The 20,402-nt window shown below is 50.0% G+C and overlaps 1 protein-coding gene across 1 annotated transcript in view; it reads left to right on the top strand.

Annotated features, from left to right (window-relative positions):
• The window catches only part of LOC121273992 (POU domain, class 2, transcription factor 2-like), a 507,999-nt gene that overhangs the window by 185,370 nt on the left and 302,227 nt on the right, over window positions 1–20,402 (top strand). The window contains exons 3-5 of the mRNA XM_041181124.1: window positions 144–206; window positions 8,108–8,221; window positions 11,586–11,777. Coding sequence (XP_041037058.1) covers window positions 8,153–8,221; window positions 11,586–11,777 — 261 coding nt within the window. The 5' untranslated portion in view covers window positions 144–206; window positions 8,108–8,152. The remainder of the gene's footprint in view (window positions 1–143; window positions 207–8,107; window positions 8,222–11,585; window positions 11,778–20,402) is intronic.

Genomic DNA, 20,402 nt, shown 5'->3' with positions numbered 1-20,402 from the left:
GGAGGGGGCTGGATGATCTGAGCAATCGTTGTCCGTGATATTTCAGCTCCAAACTGTCTGTCTCTGGCTACATGTCTGTGCTGGGAGGGCACTGAGTGGGGTATTTGCAGTTGATTAATGCTGTGTTTCCGCTTGTGTTTCAGACGCACTCAAGTAAAATCCCAATATTTTCCACCCCACCTGCTCTATCAACCTACAGCAGCAAGGTAAGCTCGACTGAGAGAATTGTCTCACTCACTGTCTGTCCCTTCACAACAGCATCGGCCACAGAGACAGTGACAGCATAGGGCCAGGTTCTCTGAGGTAGGGCTCACTGAACTAGACCCCGGGGACCCCATTTTAAACCTCTTCCCCTAGCCCAGTCTCACACCACATCTCATCTTATCCACTCACACACAGTGTTGCTGCCCATTAAACCCATTAACATCCAATGTAACAGCAGAGCACCAGCAGGTACAGCACAGGGTCAGATACAGAGTAAATCTCCCTCTACACTGTCCCCATCAAACACTCCCAGGAGAGGGACTGCATGGGGTTAGATACAGAGTAAATCTCCCTCTACAATGTCCCCATCAAACACTCCCAGGACAGGTACAGCACGGGGTTAGATACAGAGTAAATCTCCCTCTACACTGTCCCCATCAAACACTCCCAGGAGAGGGACTGCATGGGGTTAGATACAGAGTAAATCTCCCTCTACACTGTCCCCATCAAACAATCCCACGACAGGTACAGCACGGGGTTAGATACAGAGTAAAGCTCCCTCTACACTGTCCCCATCAAACAAACCCAGGACAGGTACAGCACGGGGTTAGATACAGAGTAAATCTCCCTCTACACTGTCCCCATCAAACACTCCCAGGACAGGTACAGCGCGGGGTTAGATACAGAGTAATGCCCCCTCTACACTGTCCCCATCAAACACTCCCAGGACAGGTACAGCGCGGGGTTAGATACAGAGTAATGCCCCCTCTACACTGCTTTATAAGTGTGCCTCAGTGCTGTCTCCCTGGCCACATGTGTTGAGTTTCTGTGTGAGTGGTCAGAGGTTGTCGATTGATGTGTAACTGTCCGGCTGATTTTGCCCCATGGAGGGAACATTTGTGTGTGGTTGTGGAGAGGGCGCTGGTGCTGATTTCTGCCGGAGATTTGCTGTCACAGATGGTGACTCTCCACCCTCTCTTTGTGACTAACATGTTTTTCGATACTTTCACCGCTGTGGATTGGTGAGTCAGATCTTTCCCCTGTGAGCTGTGGAGTGGGACAGCCCCCCACTCTACTGATTTGTACCAAACAGGAAGCAGCTAGTCCCTGCTCAGCGTCACAAGTCAACACTTTAACCCTTTCGCTCCACCCCAGGGAGGAACACACCCCACCCAGAATCCGGAGACTCTGTGAAAGGAGAACCCGGCGCTGAACATGCTTCAGATGTCTGGCGCCATCTAGAAACCAAAACCTTAGCAATTTCCTGTTGGAGGAAGCGTGTCTCAGAACTGGCACATGACAGTGACACCATGGCAACACAGCCAACTACTGTACCCGGCACAACAGGTAGATGGGGAGCAGCAAGACTACAGGACAGGGCAAGGACAGGAATACAGGACAGGAATACAGGGCAGGAATACAGGGCAGGGATACAGGACAGAGATACAGGACAGAGATACAGGACAGGAATACAGGACAAAGATACAGGGCAGGAATACAGGACAGGAATACAGGACAGGAATACAGGACAGGGATACAGGACAGGAATACAGGACAGAGATACAGGACAGGAATACAGGACAGGAATACAGGACAGAGATACAGGACAGGAATACAGGACAGGAATACAGGACAGGAATACAGGACAGGGATACAGGACAGGAATACAGGGCAGAGATACAGGACAGGAATACAGGACAGGAATACAGGACAGGAATACCCGACAGGAATACAGGGCAGAGATACAGGACAGGAATACAGGACAGAGATACAGGACAGGAATACAGGACAGGAATACAGAGCAGGGATACAGGACAGGAATACAGGGCAGGAATACAGGGCAGGAATATAGGACAGGAATACAGGGCAGGGATACAGGACAGGAATACAGGACAGGAATACAGGGCAGAGATACAGTACAGGAATACAGGGCAGGGATACAGGACAGGAATACAGGACAGGAATACAGGGCAGAGATACAGTACAGGAATACAGGGCAGGGATACAGGACAGGAATACAGGACAGGAATACAGGGCAGAGATACAGTACAGGAATACAGGAAAGGGAAAGAACAGGAGTACATGACAGGGAAAGGACAGGAATATAGGACAGGGAAATGTCAGGAATACAGAACAGGAATACAGGACAGGAATACAGGACAGGAATACAGGACAAGAATACAGGACAGGAATACAGGACAGAGATACAGGACAGGGAAAGGACAGGAATTTAGGACAGGAATACAGGACAGGGAAAGGACAGGAATATAGGACAGGGAAAGGACCGGAATACAGGACAGGGATATAGGACAGGGAAAGGACAGGAATATAGGACAAGGATACAGGACAGGGAAAGGACAGGGATATAGGACAGGGAAAGGACAGGAATATAGGACAGGGGAAGGACAGGAGTACAGGACAGGGAAAGGACCGGAATACAGGACAGGGATGCAGGACAGGGAAAGGGCAGAAGCATAGGGATGTAAGGATTGTTCGCCTGAGAGTCGGGAATTTTAAGGGATGATTTAATCATAGTGTCAAAAGTCACGTCGGGTTTGACAGAGGAACTAAGCAGGAGATGTTTCCAGTGAGAGACAGGATGGTAAGCAGAGGAGAGGCCTCTTCGGCTTCATTGGTAAAGGAGCCAACAATGTGATGTGGAGGATTGTTATTACCCAGTGTGTTGTCCCGATCCGGAATGTGCTGTCTAAAAGACTGACGGAAACAAATTGAAGAATAACTTGGGCAGGGAGGATGGGAGGGATGGGGGGAGCAGTGAAGGAAGTGCAGGAAGGAGCGGGAGTGTCTTTGAATGAGCTGTTACGGGCATGATGGGCTGATTGGCCTCCCTATGAGTTTCGTCATCTTCATATAGGATTGTGTTTCTCAGAAAGTGTGGATGCTGGGTTCCACAGCATGGAGCGATTTTGGGAATAGTTTCAGGAGGCCATTAGCATTTGAAATTCCCTTCCCCACAGAACAGCCATTGAGTTTATTCAAGGCTGAGTTTGACAGACTCTTGATCAGCAAGGGGAGACAAGGATGATGGGGGACATGGTACGGCCCAGCCGATGGTAAATGCTGAGCTGCTCAAATCCCAAAGGGAAACTTGAACCAACTGTCACAACTGTTCTGCAATTTGTATTTTTATATCGAGATGCGGGCCTTGAATTCAGTCATAATAATTCTATCGAGTCTTGGAGAGCTTTTTTCACAAAACTAAATTAAATATTTATTAATAAAATAAATAATTTTAAGCACATAAGTAGGTCTACAAATTATTACTAAGAAAACTTAGCTCCCCTAATTAATCTGATTCCCAGTTACACCTCCATTAAGGTAACAGTAAAAACAAATTAAATTTGAACAGACCTAGGCAAACCACACGAGACCCTGGACAGGGATATTCACAGTGTTTCTCTTAGCTTCAGTTCATATAGGCAGCTGCTTGGTACATAGAGGCTGGAGGCTTTTCACACTTGTTAGATCTTAGAATGCCTTCCTCTTACACATAGCCTTCTCTCCTTTCTACATATTTTCCCCTTTGAATGCAAATTTCACTGTTTCATTATGTCTCTGGCGTTACCTTTCTAATAACAAAAATCTATTATCGTGCCAATTTTATCAGTGAGCTTTGGGAAAAAATAAACACACTGTTTGCTTCTTCTGGCTAGATGTAACATTTCACCCTCTCCTTCAAAATTCAAACTACTCTGGTGCATCTAAAAATGAAAATTTTCCCTTACACCTCACATTCTAAAACTTCAGCCATGTTTACTTTTTTAACATTTCAAATCGAGTTTCTCTTCTAATGCATCAAAGCCTTCAGATCAGCTGTTTCTAAGTCAATGAAGTCACACACACACACACACACACACACACACACACACCACACACACACACACACACACACACACACACACACATACACGATCCCTGCTTGTACAATAAATCCCAATAACATTAGGAAAACTATTATATTCTCATGACAAGGGGACAGGCAGGAAAGTGGAGATAAAGCCACAACCAGCTCAGCCATGAGCTTATTGAATGGTAGAGCACGTTTGAGAGGCTGAATGGCCTCCTCCTGCCCCTATTTCTTAGGATCTGTGTCCTTGTGTGCCAGGGATGTTCCAGTCAACTTGCAAAAGGGCAGGAGGTCATCTTCGCAGTGGAAGGGAGCTAGCACATGAATGGATAACTATCTGAAGCTGTGAGGTCAGTGTTCAGACAAGGGGACAACAGGGAGCCAAGGCCAGGCTATTGCTGTGGAACTGGCTGACACTCAGTGCAGTCAGCAGAGGAGAGATACATTTTCACGGGAATATCTGAAAGATCCTTCTCTCTCCCGGTGAAGCACAAAAAAACCTTTGCCTTCTCGCTTCCCAACTGACCAGCCCACAAGCTGGCCGGAGGAAGGGTTGACCTGGGCTGGAACGCTGTTCGCCCTTGGGGGGCACCACGCTTCAGGTAGAATGGGCAGGCTGCAGGGGAGAATGGCAGCAGGGACGGGGGATTTAATTTACCCCGAGAGGCTGGAGATCCCGGCAGTTCCATTTTGATTGTGTTGAGAGGTGGGTCTGTAACTAGATGACAGAAGTTTAATCTGGAGAAGAGCCAGGGGGATCATTTTTATTTACAGTGCGAATTATTATGAGGTGAAAATGCACCAAATGACTCTCTGGAAAATAACCTGGTGGCAGAGATTAGTTGCCTAAGGCTGGAAGCTAAAAACAAGTTTCTCGAAAAAAGCTGCCTGTAGCCATTGTGAGAGAGGGCAGACAGTAAGAGAGGGTAAATTGTTGGGGTATGGTCACCCTGTCCCTGATATTCGGAGTCTGGTACCATACAACCAGTGGAGGGATCAAGTGCATATGTGGACATGGATTATCTCCCTGTTAGGAGGTAACAAGGTATGGGCTTTGTCATTGTCACTTCCAACAACAAGTAACATCCGACCAGTATTCTGTGGCCTGAATGCCTGTCAGTTGGTTACTGATAAAGATTTGGGTCTTCTCTCAGAGTTCTTGGATTAAATTTACAAGAAAGATGCTGAATGTCTTTGAGGCACAGTCAGATGTTGATAGATTCTGGGAATTCAAGAGAGGAATATATCCTGAACTCTAACAGGCCCAGATAAACGATGGACGAGATTCAGCTTAGAGAGACAAGAGCAAGAACAGTGGGTGTTGAAAATCCGAAAGGAGGGGTCTGGCAGCATCGGAGGAGACCGGAGGTTGATCCTCTTCCCATTGGAGCCCGGGAAGGTTGTAACTGGGAAGGGTCAGCCAGGCAGTGCCAATGGGAGTGGGGATGAGGCAAGGAAGAAACATAGAAATGAAAGGAATGGCCAATTACTGCCACCCAAGAGTCAAAACAAGAGAGAGATGGAAAGATGCAAAGAGAAGGAAACAAAATGGAAGCCGTCTGAAATTGGTGAACTCAGTGTCCAGTCCAGAAAACCCAAACCGAAAGGAACCAAATCGAACGATGAGGGGCTATTCCTCAAGCTCATGTTAAATGTTTTAAGGCAGAGCTGGATAGTTTCTTCATTAGCAAGCGGGGGTGGGGGTGGGGGGGGGGAGGTGAGAAAGGTTATCTGGGGTGCGCAGGAATGTGGGGTTGAGGTTATGTTCAGATCAGCCATGGTCTTATTGGATGGTGGAGCAGGTTCGAGGGGCCGAGTGGCCTTCTCCTGCTCCTAATCCGTGTGTTTGTCTGTATGTTCCTGTCCTTACCCGGTCTGGCCTACATGTGACTCCAGACCCCCAGCAATGTGGTTGACTCTTAACTGCCCTCTGAAATGGCCAAGCGAGACACTCAGTTCAAGGGCAATTAGGGATGGGCAACAACTGCTGGCCTTGCCAGCAACACCCACATCCCAGGAAAGAATAAGGGAAAGATCTTGACCTCAACTATTCAACCCTCCATGGTTATGGGGGGGCGGTGTTAGATGATTGGAATATTGCTTTTTTTAATTCATTCACAGGATGTGGGCTTCGCTGGTTGGGCCAGCATTTATTGCCCATCCCTAATTGCCCCTTGAGAAGGTGGTGGGTGAGCTGCCTTCTTGAACCGCTGCAGTCCCTGTGGTGTAGGTACACCCACTGTGCTGTTAGGGAGGGAGTTCCAGGATTTTGTCCCTGTGGTGTAGGTACACCCACAGTGCAGTTAGGGAGGAAGTTCCAGGATTTTGTCCCTGTGGTGTAGGTACACCCACAGTGCTGTTAGGGAGAGAGTTCCAGGATTTTGTCCGTATGGTGTAGGTACATCCACAGTGCTGTTAGGGAGGGGAGTTCCAGGATTTTGACCCAGCGACAGTGAAGGAACAGCCGATATATTTCCAAGTCAGGATGGTGAGTGGCTTGGAGGGGAACTTCCAGGTGCTGGTGTTCCCATGTGTCTGCTGCCCTTGTCCTTCTAGATGGTAGTGGTCGTGGGTTTGGAAGGTGCTGTCTAAGGAGCCTTGTTGAGTTGCTGCAGTGCATCTTGTAGATGGTACACACACTGCTGCTACTGTGCGTCGGTGGTGGAGGGAGTGAATGTTTGTGGATGGGGTGCCAATCAAGCGGGGCTGCATTGTCCTGGATGGTGTCGAGCTTCTTGAGTGTTGTGGGAGCTGCACTCATCCAGGCAAGTGGGGAGTATTCCATCACACTCCTGACTTGTGCCTTGTAGATGGTGGACAGGCTTTGGGGAGTCAGGAGGTGAGTTACTCACCGCAGGATTCCCAGCCTCTGACCTGCTCTTGTAGCCACAGTATTTATATGGCTGGTCCAGTTCAGTTTCTGGTCAATGGTAACCCCCAGGATGTTGATATTGGGGGATTCAGTGATGGCAAAACTAAGTGGGAATGTGAGTTGTGAGGAGGATGCAAGGAGGCTTCAAGGGGTTGTGGACAGGTTAAGTGAGTGGGCAAGAGCATGGCAGATGAAATATAATGTGAATAAGTGTGAAGTTATCTACTTTGATAGAGAAAAAAACAGAAAGACAGAGCATTTCTTAAATGGTGAGAGATTGAGAAAGGTGGATGTCCAAAGGGACCTGGGGGTCCTTGTTCATGAGTCACTGAAAGCTAACCTGCAAGAAATTAGGAAGGCAAATGGTACATTAGCCTTTATTGGAAGGGAGTTGAGTACAGGAGTAACAAAGACTTATTGCATTGATATAGAGCCTTTGTGAGACTGCACCCGGAGTATTGTGCACAGTGTTGGTCTCCATATGTGAGGAATCTTCTTACTATAGAGGGAATTTTACAGAGGTTTACCAGACTGACCCCTGGGATGATGGTGGGATCGTCTTATGAGGAGACAGTGGGGAGACTGGGCCATGAATTCTCCAGAGTTTCAAAAAACGAGAGGCGACCTCATTGAAACTTACAACCTTCTTCCAGAGCTCGACAGGGCAGAAGCAGGAAGGATGTTTCCTCTGGCTGGGGGAGGGGTCTAGAGCCAGGGGACACAGTGTCAGAGAAAAGGGAAGACCATTCAGGACTGAGCTGGAGGAATTTCTTCACTCAGAGTGAGGTGAATCTTTGGAATTCTCTACCCCAGAGGGCCATGGATGATCAGTCACTGAGTATGTTCAAGACAGAGGTGGATAGATTACGGGGAGACTAATGACAGTGAGGGATATGGGGATAGTGCGGAGAAATGGCATTGAGATCGATCAGCCACCACCTGTTTGAATGGAGCAGCAGGCTCGAGGGGCTGAATGGCCTCCTCCTGCTCCTATGTTCCTATGTACTCAGCAGCTTTTCACCCACATTGTGTGTGCAACATTTACACTGTAAACATCTCACATCAGCATCTGGTAGCCCACACTCTGTAGCTCCCACCCCCACCCTCTACCCACTCTCCGGAACGTGCTCATCACAGATTATCCTGTTGATCTTCTTTTGCAGTTTAAGACAGAAGATGCCAGCGAGTTGGCTCAGGCTCCCTTACAGATGCCTCAACAGCAACAGAGTCACCTCCCTCAGGCCCAACTTATGTTGGCAAGCAGTCAGCTGGCAGGGGTAAGTATTCCCTGAATACCCTGTGAGGGGGTAACTCCTGGGGTCCCAGCCACACAGGGAGTAAAGCCCCGTGAGCAGGGAGTCAGCTGGATTTGCTGAATCCAGGGCTCTTGGGTTCTGCTCGTTTTTTTCTCTGTATGAGGGAAGATCATGAGTGGCAACATCGGCAGAACAACCCTGAACCTACATCTGTTCAGCACATCAAACTAAACTCTCATTTCAAAGACATTATGGGGGTTGACAGTGGGGGTTAGAGCCCCTCCTTTCTTTCAGATATCATTGAACCCCACCACATGACCAGTCCTCCGTGAATGTCTCTCTGTGTATACTCACGGCCCACTATCAACCTTCCTGGATCTCCCTCCCTAACAGCGCTGTGGGTGCAGCAGCTCAGGAAGGGAGCTCACCTCCACCTTCTCTAGGCCTTGCCCACCTCCCCCCAACACCCCCCCCCCCCCCCCCCCCCCCCCCCCCCCATTAACCCTCCAAACCCAACTATTCCAGTGAGCCTCCGCCCAGAGCTCCACCCTCCATCCCCTTCAACTCATCCAAACTCTTCACTGCCGGTCTCCGAACCTGCACCGAGTGTCTGTTCCTCCCTCCCCTCGCCCCCCCACCCAACCCCCTGACCTACATTGGCATCCAATCCCACACCTCGGTGCTCTTTAAACATTCTCATCCGAGTGCTCCGAGCCATCCCTGGCTTCTCCCCTCCCTCCCTGTCGCTGTGACCTCCTCCAGGCCTACAACACTCTACTCCTCATGGTTTCTCCCATGAGGATCCGCTTGCACATCCTCCCCCTCCCCACAGCCCCCCCACTTTCACGCTCCCACTGATGGCTGTGGCTAGGTCCAAACAGATCCGAGACTCTGGAATTCCCTCACTAAATCTCCTCCACCTCTCTCCCTCCCTCTCCCCCTCTCTCTCTCTATCCCCCTCTTGTTAAAGATCCACGAGGCCTATACCTTTCACCCAGCTCTGGGTCACCTGCTCCTAATATCTCCGCCTTAGGGTTAAGTGTCGGTTTTTATTCTCTAAAGGAACCTTATCAGTGCTGTCTTTGAAGCTACAGAATGAATGTAAATTGTGGTAACGAAAGTCGGGGGGTGGTAGAAGGGGTTTGGGAGGGTTGGTTAAGGTGGAGGGTGTAGTTTAGAAGGTGGGTTTGTGGAGGTTGGAGAGGGGTCCAGGGGTCGAGCTACGGGGCAGTGTGAGCGTTTTAAAAGGGTGGGAGTGCTGCGGGAAGGGTTTGGGAGAGTGTGTTGGAAGATTTGAGTGCGTTCGTTGGAGGAAGAGGGTAGAGGAGTCAGAGAAGCAGCTCCACGGGACAGATCCTGGTCCCTCTGCTCTCCCTGCGACCCCACCCAATCGGAATCATCTGATTGTGATTGGCCGCAGGACACTGGAGTGATCGGTGATTGGCTGCTGGGAGGTAGTGTGGGCGATTGGTGATTGGGCACAGGACACAGTGGGGTGATCAATGATTGGCTGGAGGAGTCAGTGAGTGAGTTTCAGCCCCAGTGATTGGCTGCAGGAGTCAATGGGTGAGTTTCAGCCTCAGTGATTGGCTGCAGGAGTCAGTGGGTGAGTTTCAGCCTCAGTAATTGGCTGCAGGAGTCAGTGGGTGAGTTTCAGCCTCAGTGATTGGCTGCAGGAGTCAGTAGGTGGGTTTAGGCCTTAGTGATTGGCTGCAGGAGTCTGTGGGTGAGTTTAGGCCCCAGTGATTGGCTGCAGGAGTCAGTGGGTGAGTTTCAGCCTCAGTGATTGGCTGCAGCAGTCAGTGGGTGGGTTTTGGCCCCAGTGATTGGCTGCAGGAGTCAGTGGGTGAGTTTCAGCCTCAGTGATTGGCTATAAGAGTCAATGGGTGAGTTTCAGCCTCAGTGATTGGCTGCAGGAGTCAATGGGTGAGTTTCAGCCTCAGTGATTAGCTATAGGAGTCAATGGGTGAGTTTCAGCCTCAGTGATTAGCTATAGGAGTCAATGGGTGAGTTTCAGCCCCAGTGATTGGCTGCAGGAGTCAGTGGGTGAGTTTCAGCCCCAGTGATTGGCTGCAGGAGTCAGTGGGTGAGTTTCAGCCTCAGTGATTGGCTATAAGAGTCAATGGGTGAGTTTCAGCCTCAGTGATTGGCTGCAGGAGTCAATGGGTGAGTTTCAGCCTCAGTGATTGGCTGCAGGAGTCAATGGGTGAGTTTCAGCCTCAGTGATTAGCTATAGGAGTCAATGGGTGAGTTTCAGCCTCAGTGATTAGCTATAGGAGTCAATGGGTGAGTTTCAGCCCCAGTGATTGGCTGCAGGAGTCAGTGGGTGAGTTTCAGCCCCAGTGATTGGCTGCAGGAGTCAGTGGGTGAGTTTCAGCATCTGTGATTGGCTGCAGGAGTCAGATGGTGAGTTTCAGCCTCAGTGATTGGCTGTTGGTCTCGATTTCCCAGCGGGGGTGGGTGAGATGTGTCAGGGAGCAGAGTTTTTGGGTTAGGTAACAAATTGGTTTGAACTGTCCTCTCTAAATGTGATGTTTTTCCTTTTATCTCCTACTCACCCTCTGGTCTGTACACCACTCATTTATACCCCCTTCCCTCACACACACTACCCCCACATCCCATTGTACCTCACATTGTCCTGCCCCTCCCATCCCCTCCCAACTTCTCTCTCTCCATCACTCCCACCTCTCTCCTCCCTCCTCCCCCTCTCACTTTCCTCCTCCTGTCATTATCTCTCTGTCTCACTCTGTTTCCTCCCCTTCCCACTCTCTCCTCTCTCTCTCTCGCTCCTCTATCTCCCCTCTCTCTCACTCCTCTATCTCCCCTCTCTCTCTGTCCTCTCGTTTTCTCTCTCCTCTCGCTCTCTCCTCACTCTCTCTCTCCTCTCACTTTCTCTCTCCTCTTGTTCTCTCTCCTCTTGTTCTCTCCTCACTCTCTCTCTCTCCTCCCGCTTTCTCTCTCTTGTTCTCTACTCTCACTCTCTCTCCTCTCTCTCTCCCCTTGTTCTCTCCTCACTTTCTCTCCTCTCGGTCTCTCGCCTCTCGCTCTCTCTCCTCTCGCTCTCTCTCCTCTCACTTTCTCTCTCCTCTTGTTCTCTCTCCTCTTGTTCTCTCCTCACTCTCTCTCTCTCTCTCCTCCCGCTTTCTCTCTCTTGTTCTCTACTCTCACTCTCTCTCCTCTCACTTTCTCTATCCCTCCTGTCACCCTCTCTCCTTTTGCTGTCTCCTCTCACTCTCTCTCCTCACTCTCTTTTCTCCCACTCTCTCTCTCCACCCTCACCCTCTCTCCTTCCACTCTCTTTCCACACTCTCCTCTTTCTCTCCCCTCACACTCTGTCCTCTCACTGATCGCCTCTCTCCTGCCATTCCCTATTCTCATTCCCCAGCTCACAGCTCTATTGCCAGCCCAGCAGCAGCTCCTCCTCCAGCAGGCCCAGGCACATTTGCTGGCTGCTGCTGTCCAGCAGAGCAGCGTGGCAGCATCTTCCCAGCACTCAGCCCTCGAGCCACCACAATCCAGCAGTCAGCAGCAGACAGGAGCATTAGCACTAACTCAGCCCATCCAAATCAGCGCCCAGGTAAGGAGAGCAGGCAGAGGGAGTGTGGGGAAAGCAGGAGTGATCACACACTCACACACACACACACACACACACACACACACTGACACACACTCACAAACTGACACACACTCACACACTGACACACACACTGACACACACACACACACTGACATACACACACACTGACACACACACACACACTGACACACACACTGACACACACACACACACTGACATACACACACACTGACACACACACACACACTGACACACACACACACACTGACACACACACACAGACACACACACTGACACACGCTCACAAACTGACACACACACACACACACACACACTGACACACACACACACACTCACACACTGACACACACACACTGACACACATACACACTGACACACAGACACAAACTGACACACACTCACACACACTGACACACACTCACACACTGACACACACACACACACTGACACACACTCACACACTGACACACACACACACTGACACACACACACACAAACACACACACACACAGACACACACTCACACACTGACACACGCTCACACACTGACACACACACACACACTGACACACGCTCACACAATGACACACACTCACACACTGACACACACATACACACTGACACACACACACACACACACTGACACACACACACACACTGACACACACACACACTGACACACACACACACTGACACACACACACACACTGACACACACTCACACACACTGACACTGACACACACACACACTGACACACACTCACACACTGACACACACTCACACACTCACACACTGACACACGCTGACACACACACACACACTGACACACACTCACACACTGACACACACACTGACACACACTCACACACTGACACACACTCACAAACTGACACACACACTGACACACACTCACACACTGACACACACTCACAAACTGACAAACACTCACACACTCACACACACACACACACAATGACACACACTGACACACACACACACACTGACACACACACACACTGACAAACACTCACACACTGACACACGCTCACACAATGACACACACACTGATACACACTCACACACTGACACACACAGACACACTGACACACGCTCACACACTGACACACATTCACACACACTCACACACTGACACACACTCACACACTGACACACACTAACACACTCACACACACACTGACACACACTGACACACACACACACTGACACACACACACACACACTCACACACACTCACACACTGACACACACACACACTGACACACGCTCACACACTGACACACACACACACAGACACACATTCACACACTGAAACACACACACACACACTGACACACACACACACACACTGACACACACTCACACACAGACACACACTCACACACTGACACACACACACACACACTGACACACACTCACACACAGACACACACTCACACACTGACACACACACACTGACACACGCTCACACACTGACACACGCTCACACACTGACACACGCTCACACACTGACACACACACACACACAGACACACACTCACACACTGACACACTCACACACTGACACACACACACACTGACACACACACACTGACACACACACACACACACTGACACACACTCACACACAGACACACACTCACACACTGACACACACACACACACACACACTGACACACACTCACACACTGACACACACTCACACACTGACACACACACACACTGACACACGCTCACACACTGACACACACACACGCACTGACACACACACACGCACTGACACACACTCACACACTGACACACACACATACACTGACACACACTTACACACTGACACATGCTCACACACTGACACACACACACACACTGACACACAATAACACACACACTCACACACACACACACTGACACACACACACACTGACACACACACACAAACTGACACACGCTCACACACTGACACAAACTCACACACTGACACATGCACACACACACACACACACACACACACACGCTGACACACACTCACACACTGAAACACACTCACACACTCACACACACTCACACTGACACACACTGACACACACACACACTGACACACAAACACACACTGACACACACTCACACACTGACACACACTCACACACTGACACACACTCACACACTGACACACACACACACTGACACACACTCACACACACTCACACACACACACTGACACACACTCACACACACTGACACACGCTCACAAACTGACACACGCTCACAAACTGACACACGCTCACACACTGACACACACTCACACACTGACACACACTGACACACTGACACACGCACACACTGACACACACTCACACACTGACACACGCACACACTGACACACGCTCACACACTGACACACACACACACAGACACACACTCACACACTGACACACACAGACTCACACACTGACACACGCTCACACACTGACACACACTCACACACTGACACACACTCACACACTGACACACACACACACACTGACACACACTCACACACACTGACACACGCTCACACACTGACACACGCTCACACACTGACACACACTCACACACTGACACACACTCACACACTGACACACGCACACACTGACACACACTCACACACTGACACACACTCACACACTGACACACGCACACACTGACACACGCTCACACACTGACACACACACACACAGACACACACTCACACTGACACACACAGACTCACACACTGACACACACTGACACACGCTCACACACTGACACACACTGACACACACTCACACACTCACACACACTCACACACTGACACACACACACACACTGACACACACTCACACACACTGACACACGCTCACACACTGACACACACTCACACACAGACACACACTGACACACGCACACACACACACACACACTCACACACTGACACACACTCACACACTGACACACACTCACACACACACTAACACTCTGACACACACTGACACACACTCACACACTGACACACACTCACATTCAACACACACTCACACTGACACACGCTCACACACTGACACACAGACACACACTGACACACACACTGACACACACACACACTGACACACAAACACACACTGACACACACTCACACACACTGACACACGCTCACACACTCACACACTGACACACACACACACTGACACACACTCACACACTGACACACACTCACACACTCACACACTGACACACACTCACACACTCACACACTGACACACGCTGACACACACACACACACTGACACACACACACACACACTGACACACACTCACACACTGACACTGACACACACACTGACACACACTCACACACTGACACACACTCACAAACTGACAAACACTCACACACTCACACACACACACACACACACAATGACACACACTGACACACACACACACACTGACACACACACACACTGACAAACACTCACACACTGACACACGCTCACACAATGACACACACACTGATACACACTCACACACTGACACACAGACACACTGACACACGCTCACACACTGACACACATTCACACACTGACACACACTGACACAAACACACACACTCACACACACTCACACACTGACACACACTCACACACTGACACACACTAACACACTCACACACACACTGACACACACTGACACACACACACACACTGACACACACACACACACTCACACACACTCACACACTGACACACACACACACTGACACACGCTCACACACTGACACACACACACACAGACACACACTCACACACTGACACACACACACACACTGACACACACACACTGACACACACACACACACACTGACACACACTCACACACAGACACACACTCACACACTGACACACACACACACACACTGACCCACACTCACACACTGACACACACTCACACACTGACACACACACACTGAAACACGCTCACACACTGACACACGCTCACACACTGACACACACACACACACAGACACACACTCACACACTGACACACACACACACACTGACACACACACACTGACACACACACACACACACTGACACACACACACACACTGACACACACTCACACACAGACACACACTCACACACTGACACACACACACACACACACTGACACACACTCACACACTGACACACACTCACACACTGACACACACTCACACACTGACACACACACACACTGACACACGCTCACACACTGACACACACACTGACACACACACACGCACTGACACACACTCACACACTGACACACACACATACACTGACACACACTCACACACTGACACATGCTCACACACTGACACACACACACACACTGACACACAATAACACACACACTCACACACACTCACACACTGACACACACACACTGACACACACACACACACTGACACACGCTCACACACTGACACACACTCACACACTGACACACACTGACACATGCACACACACACACACACACTCACACGCTGACACACACTCACACACTGAAACACACTCACACACTCACACACACTCACACTGACACACACTGACACATGCACACACTGACACACAAACACACACTGACACACAAACACACACTGACACACACTCACACACTGACACACACTCACACACTGACACACACACACTGACACACACTCACACACACTGACACACGCTCACAAACTGACACACGCTCACACACTGACACACACTCACACACTGACACACACTGACACACGCACACACACACACTCACACACTGACACACACTCACACACTGACACACACTCACACACTGACACACGCACACACTGACACACGCTTACACACTGACACACACATACACAGACACACACTCACACACTGACACACACAGACTCACACACTGACACACACTGACACACGCTCACACACTGACACACACTCACACACTCACACACACTCACACACTGACACACACACACACACACACTGACACACACTCACACACACTGACACACGCTCACACACTGACACACACTCACACACAGACACACACTGACACACGCACACACACACACACACACTCACACACTGACACACACTCACACACTGACACACACTCACACACACACACACTAACACTCTGACACACACTGACACACACTCACACACTGACACACACACACTGACACACGCTCACACACTGACACACAGACACACACTCACACACTGACACACACTCACACACTGACACACACACACTCACACACTGACACACACACACACACACACACTGACACACACTCACACACTGACACACACTCACACACTGACACACACTCACACACAGACACACACTCACACACTGACACACACTCACACACTGACACACACACACTCACACACTGACACACACAAACACACACACACACACTGACACACACTCACACACTGACACACACACACTCACACACTGACACACACACACACACACACTGACACACACTCACACACTGACACACACTCACACACTGACACACACACACTGACACACTCACGCACTGACACACACTCACACACTGACACACACTCACACACTGACACACACACACACTGACACATGCTCACACACTGACACACAGACACACACTCACACACTGACACACACACACTCACACACTGACACACACACACACACTGACACACACTCACACACTGACACACACACACACTGACACACACACACTGACACACACTCACACACTGACTCACACTCATACACTGACACACATTCACAAACTGACACACACACACACACTGACACACACTCACACACACTCACACTCACACACACTCACACACTGACACACACTCACACACTGACACACGCACACACTGACACACGCTTACACACTGACACACACATACACAGACACACACTCACACACTGACACACACAGACTCACACACTGACACACACTGACACACGCTCACACACTGACACACACTCACACACTCACACACACTCACACACTGACACACACACACACACACACTGACACACACTCACACACACTGACACACGCTCACACACTGACACACACTCACACACAGACACACACTGACACACGCACACACACACACACACACTCACACACTGACACACACTCACACACTGACACACACTCACACACACACACACTAACACTCTGACACACACTGACACACACTCACACACTGACACACACACACTGACACACGCTCACACACTGACACACAGACACACACTCACACACTGACACACACTCACACACTGACACACACACACTCACACACTGACACACACACACACACACACACTGACACACACTCACACACTGACACACACTCACACACTGACACACACTCACACACAGACACACACTCACACACTGACACACACTCACACACTGACACACACACACTCACACACTGACACACACAAACACACACACACACACTGACACACACTCACACACTGACACACACACACTCACACACTGACACACACACACACACACACTGACACACACTCACACACTGACACACACTCACACACTGACACACACACACTGACACACTCACGCACTGACACACACTCACACACTGACACACACTCACACACTGACACACACACACACTGACACATGCTCACACACTGACACACAGACACACACTCACACACTGACACACACACACTCACACACTGACACACACACACACACTGACACACACTCACACACTGACACACACACACTCACACACTGACACACACACACACTGACACACACACACTGACACACACACACACACACTGACACACACACACACACACTGACACACACTCACACACTGACACTGACACACACACTGACACACACTCACACACTGACACACACTCACAAACTGACAAACACTCACACACTCACACACACACACACACACAATGACACACACTGACACACACACACACACTGACACACACACACACTGACAAACACTCACACACTGACACACGCTCACACAATGACACACACACTGATACACACTCACACACTGACACACAGACACACTGACACACGCTCACACACTGACACACATTCACACACTGACACACACTGACACAAACACACACACTCACACACACTCACACACTGACACACACTCACACACTGACACACACTAACACACTCACACACACACTGACACACACTGACACACACACACACACTGACACACACACACACACTCACACACACTCACACACTGACACACACACACACTGACACACGCTCACACACTGACACACACACACACAGACACACACTCACACACTGACACACACACACACACTGACACACACACACTGACACACACACACACACACTGACACACACTCACACACAGACACACACTCACACACTGACACACACACACACACACTGACCCACACTCACACACTGACACACACTCACACACTGACACACACACACTGAAACACGCTCACACACTGACACACGCTCACACACTGACACACACACACACACAGACACACACTCACACACTGACACACACACACACACTGACACACACACACTGACACACACACACACACACTGACACACACACACACACTGACACACACTCACACACAGACACACACTCACACACTGACACACACACACACACACACTGACACACACTCACACACTGACACACACTCACACACTGACACACACTCACACACTGACACACACACACACTGACACACGCTCACACACTGACACACACACTGACACACACACACGCACTGACACACACTCACACACTGACACACACACATACACTGACACACACTCACACACTGACACATGCTCACACACTGACACACACACACACACTGACACACAATAACACACACACTCACACACACTCACACACTGACACACACACACTGACACACACACACACACTGACACACGCTCACACACTGACACACACTCACACACTGACACACACTGACACATGCACACACACACACACACACTCACACGCTGACACACACTCACACACTGAAACACACTCACACACTCACACACACTCACACTGACACACACTGACACATGCACACACTGACACACAAACACACACTGACACACAAACACACACTGACACACACTCACACACTGACACACACTCACACACTGACACACACACACTGACACACACTCACACACACTGACACACGCTCACAAACTGACACACGCTCACACACTGACACACACTCACACACTGACACACACTGACACACGCACACACACACACTCACACACTGACACACACTCACACACTGACACACACTCACACACTGACACACGCACACACTGACACACGCTTACACACTGACACACACATACACAGACACACACTCACACACTGACACACACAGACTCACACACTGACACACACTGACACACGCTCACACACTGACACACACTCACACACT

Source organism: Carcharodon carcharias, assembly GCF_017639515.1.
Source record: "Carcharodon carcharias isolate sCarCar2 chromosome 29 unlocalized genomic scaffold, sCarCar2.pri SUPER_29_unloc_10, whole genome shotgun sequence".
Classification (NCBI taxonomy): domain Eukaryota; kingdom Metazoa; phylum Chordata; class Chondrichthyes; order Lamniformes; family Lamnidae; genus Carcharodon; species Carcharodon carcharias.
Note: the sequence above shows the minus strand (reverse complement) of the source record. Positions and strands in the feature narration are given on the sequence as shown.